The sequence below is a fragment of the Musa acuminata genome, chromosome BXJ3-9 (genome assembly GCF_036884655.1).
Source record: "Musa acuminata AAA Group cultivar baxijiao chromosome BXJ3-9, Cavendish_Baxijiao_AAA, whole genome shotgun sequence".
NCBI classification, from domain to species: domain Eukaryota; kingdom Viridiplantae; phylum Streptophyta; class Magnoliopsida; order Zingiberales; family Musaceae; genus Musa; species Musa acuminata.
The window spans coordinates 28,146,546-28,150,129 of NC_088357.1; the positions used below are offsets into that span (position 1 = coordinate 28,146,546).

At 59.2% G+C, this 3,584-nt stretch overlaps 1 protein-coding gene across 1 annotated transcript; it reads left to right on the forward strand.

The window, feature by feature from the left end:
* The first annotated feature begins 221 nt into the window (after positions 1 to 221).
* LOC135649049 (uncharacterized) lies at positions 222 to 1,910 on the forward strand. Its single transcript, XM_065167146.1, has 2 exons — positions 222 to 883; positions 968 to 1,910. The coding sequence occupies exons 1-2, from the start codon at positions 222 to 224 to the stop codon at positions 1,908 to 1,910; spliced, it is 1,605 nt and encodes a 534-aa protein (XP_065023218.1).
* The last annotated feature ends 1,674 nt before the right edge of the window (positions 1,911 to 3,584 follow it).

Here is a 3,584-nt window from a genome sequence, read left to right on the forward strand (position 1 = left end):
GAAGGAGGGCCTCATCCAAATGTCAGGCGATCAGCAAATCCACCCCGGCGGAACGGCGTGACGAAACCCACGACGAACGCCCCGCAGCGGTGTCAGAACGCTACTGGCGACTGTTCAACGACCCGGGCTTGTCGCCCCCTGGCGGCGCACCCGCCGACTCCCCGCAAGTGTCGCCCGAGGCCTTTCATGACCTCGCCCACCAGGTCTGAGCTCTGACAAGCATGGTGCAAACCATTGTCTCCCAACGAACCCCTCCGCATGCGGCGTGGCCCTCGCAGCAACAGGAGACCTCCGACCGGACCCACGCGCCACTCCTAGGCCTTCCGGGCTCGCCTCGAAACCCCACAACTCGACCGAGGAGCAGGGAAGCAGAGGACACGGCAAGTCGCCCCGTACCCGAGGCTCCGACTACCGACTCGACGAACGCCCTACGGGCCCAACTGCGCATCGTCAGTCAAAGGCTTGACGAGGTACAACAGGAGGTTCGTAAGTCAAAGGGAGAACTAGGGGCGGACGGACACCAAGGACCTCCATTCACCCCCGAGATACAGGATCAGGCGATCCCGCCGCATTTCCGCCTCCCCTCCTTGGACGCGTATGACGGCGCGACCAACCCCGCGGACCACGTGGCCGCTTTTCGATCCCAGATGGCGCTATTCGGGACTTCAGACGCCCTGATGTGCAGGGCATTCCCGACGACCATGCGAGTACTAGCCCGCGCGAGGTATAGTGGCCTGAAGCCAGGGACCATCGCCTCCTTCGATCAGCTCGCCAAGGATTTTGAACTTAACTTCCTGGCGTACGCCCGACCAAAGCCGTCCATGGCGTTGCTCTTAGGGCTCAACCAGAAGGAGGATGAGCCCCTTTCTCACTTTGTGAACCGGTTTGCGACGCAAATCCGTGGATTGTCGGATGCTCACCCCTCTCTCTTGATGTAGGCCTTTATGACTGGTCTACGGCCCTCCAGGTTCTTCTGGTCGCTCGTGGAGAGGCCCCTCGTCGCGGTCCCCGAGATGCTCCAACGGGCCAGTCAGTTCATCGCCGCGGAAACCTGGATGGTGGGAAAGCGGGAGGAGCACAGAAAGGTCAAGTCGGAGCCGCTCCGACAGCAACAACCCGCCGCCTCCCGGCGAAAGTTGGACAGGCCCGACCCAAGGCCTCCTCTTCCCGCCTTGAACTCTTCCCGGACTGAGATATTCCTACACGAAAGGGGGAAGGGGCTGCTCAGGGACCCTCACCCGATGAAGAACCCGCGAGAGCTCGCAGACCGCTCAAAGTATTGCCGATTCCATCGACAACACGGGCACGACACTGAGCAGTGTTACGAGTTAAAAAGACAAATCGAGGAGCTCATCCTCAGAGGTCATCTCGGCCAGTACCTCCGGCCGAGCAAGGAGCAGTCTCCTCGTCCGGAGGGCCCCGCATCCGGAGGAAGTTCTATGTCGGGCAGGAAGGCCTATGCCCGGGCCGCCCCCGATGAAGCCTTGGGGCTCGGGCCTGAGCCCGAGATCACCTTCCCAACTGGAGCTACTGGGCGACCCCACCACGACGACGCCATAGTGATATCGGCTAGGGTAGCCAATGCACAAGTGAGGAGAATCATGGTCGACACGGGGAGCTCGGCCGACATACTCTACTTTGGCGCCTTCCAGAAGCTGGGCCTAGCCAGGGAAAGTTTAAGCCCGATGCGCTCGGCGCTCACCGGCTTCACGGGAGATTCAATATCGCCCCTGGGAGCCATCACCCTGCCTCTGACTCTGGGGACCCCACCGAAATCGAAGACCGTCATGACCACTTTTCTGGTGGTCGACCTTCCCACCGCTTATAATGTCATACTTGGTTGGCCAACCCTCAACAAGGTCAGAGCCGTCGTCTCGACCTACTACCGGACCGTCAAATTCCCGACTTGAGAGGGGGTCGGGGAAGTTACCGGAAGCCCCCAAGAGTCCAAGCGCTGCTACCTTACCTCCGTCTCATTGGGCAAAAGGGCCAGGGGAGAGGCGCCCCTAGAAGCCGGCCGGAAGCAAAGAAGCCGGCCCCTCACCCTGAGCCGAGGGGATCCATTGTTGACGTCCCCTTGCAGGAAGCACGGCCGGATCAGATGGTCAAGGTCAGATCAGAGCTGCCCGAGCGGGAACGGGAACAGCTCGTCGGCCTTCTGCAGGAAAATGCCGACATTTTCGCCTGGTCCCCATCGGACATGAGGGGAGTCGACCCGAAGGTCGCGGAGCATCATCTCAATATCCCTCCTGACGCTCGTCTGGTGAAGCAAAAGCCCCGGCGCCACGCACCTGACCGACAACGCGCCATACAAGAGGAGGTGGACCGACTCTTGGCGGCCGGCTTCATAAAAGAAGCCAGGTATCCTCAGTGGTTATCCAATGTAGTTCTCGTGAAAAAACACAACGGAAGCTGGAGGATGTGCGTCGACTACACTAGTCTCAACAGTGCGTGTCCTAAAGACTGCTATCCCCTCCCGAAGATCGACCAACTGGTCGACGCGACATCAGGGCACGCATGCCTCTCTTTCATGGACGCCTATTCAGGATACAACCAGATCAGGATGGTGCCCGAAGACAGGGAACACACGGCTTTCCTCACCGATCAAGGGATATACTTCTACAAGGTCATGCCGTTTGGGTTGAAAAATGCCGGAGCCACTTACCAGAGGACGGTAAACAAGATGTTTGCCCCTCAAATCGGGAGGAACATGGAAATCTATGTGGACGACATGATTGTGAAAAGCAGAGAGGCCAAAACACACCTTGCCGACCTAGCCGAGGCCTTCGCCACGCTACGCAAATTCGGCATGCGGCTCAACCCCACAAAGTGCGCTTTCGACGTCACCTCCGGGAAGTTCCTGGGGTTCATTGTACACCAGAGAGGAATCGACGCCAACCTGGAGAAAGTACAGGCAATCATCGATATGCAGTCCCCCCGGACGGTCAAAGATCTACAGCGACTCAACGGTAGACTTATCGCCCTGTCTCGCTTCCTCGCCCGATCGGGCGATCGCTGCCTCCCTTTTTTCAAGGCGCTCAAAGACCCGAAGAACTTCCAATGGACATCGGAATGCGAGGAGGCTTTGAAACAGATAAAGCAGCACCTGACCAGCCTCCCTCGACTCGCCTCTGTCTTCCCCGGCGAGAAGCTGGGACTCTATCTGGCGGCCTCCCCGCATGCAATCAGCTCCGTCCTCGTCAAGGAAAGCTCCGGCGCACAACTCCCGATCTACTACGTCAGCCATGTCCTGAGTGGACTTGAGGAACGTTACCCGCCGATAGAAAAGCTCGCACTCGCCCTGGTGCTCTCGGCTCGGAAGTTGCGCCCCTACTTCCAGGCACACTCGGTGGAAGTCGTCACCGACCAACCCCTCCGGCAGATCTTAACAAAGTTTGATGTTGCAGGTCGGCTCCTCAGATGGGCGGTGGAGCTCGGTGAACATGATATCAGTTACGCGCCCAGAACCGCCATCAAGGCCCAGGCGGTAGCCGACTTCATCGTGGAATTAGCTCGGGTGGACAAAAACCTCGAGCGAGCTCCTGAGACTTGGACCTTAAACGTGGACGGCTCGGCCAACTAAA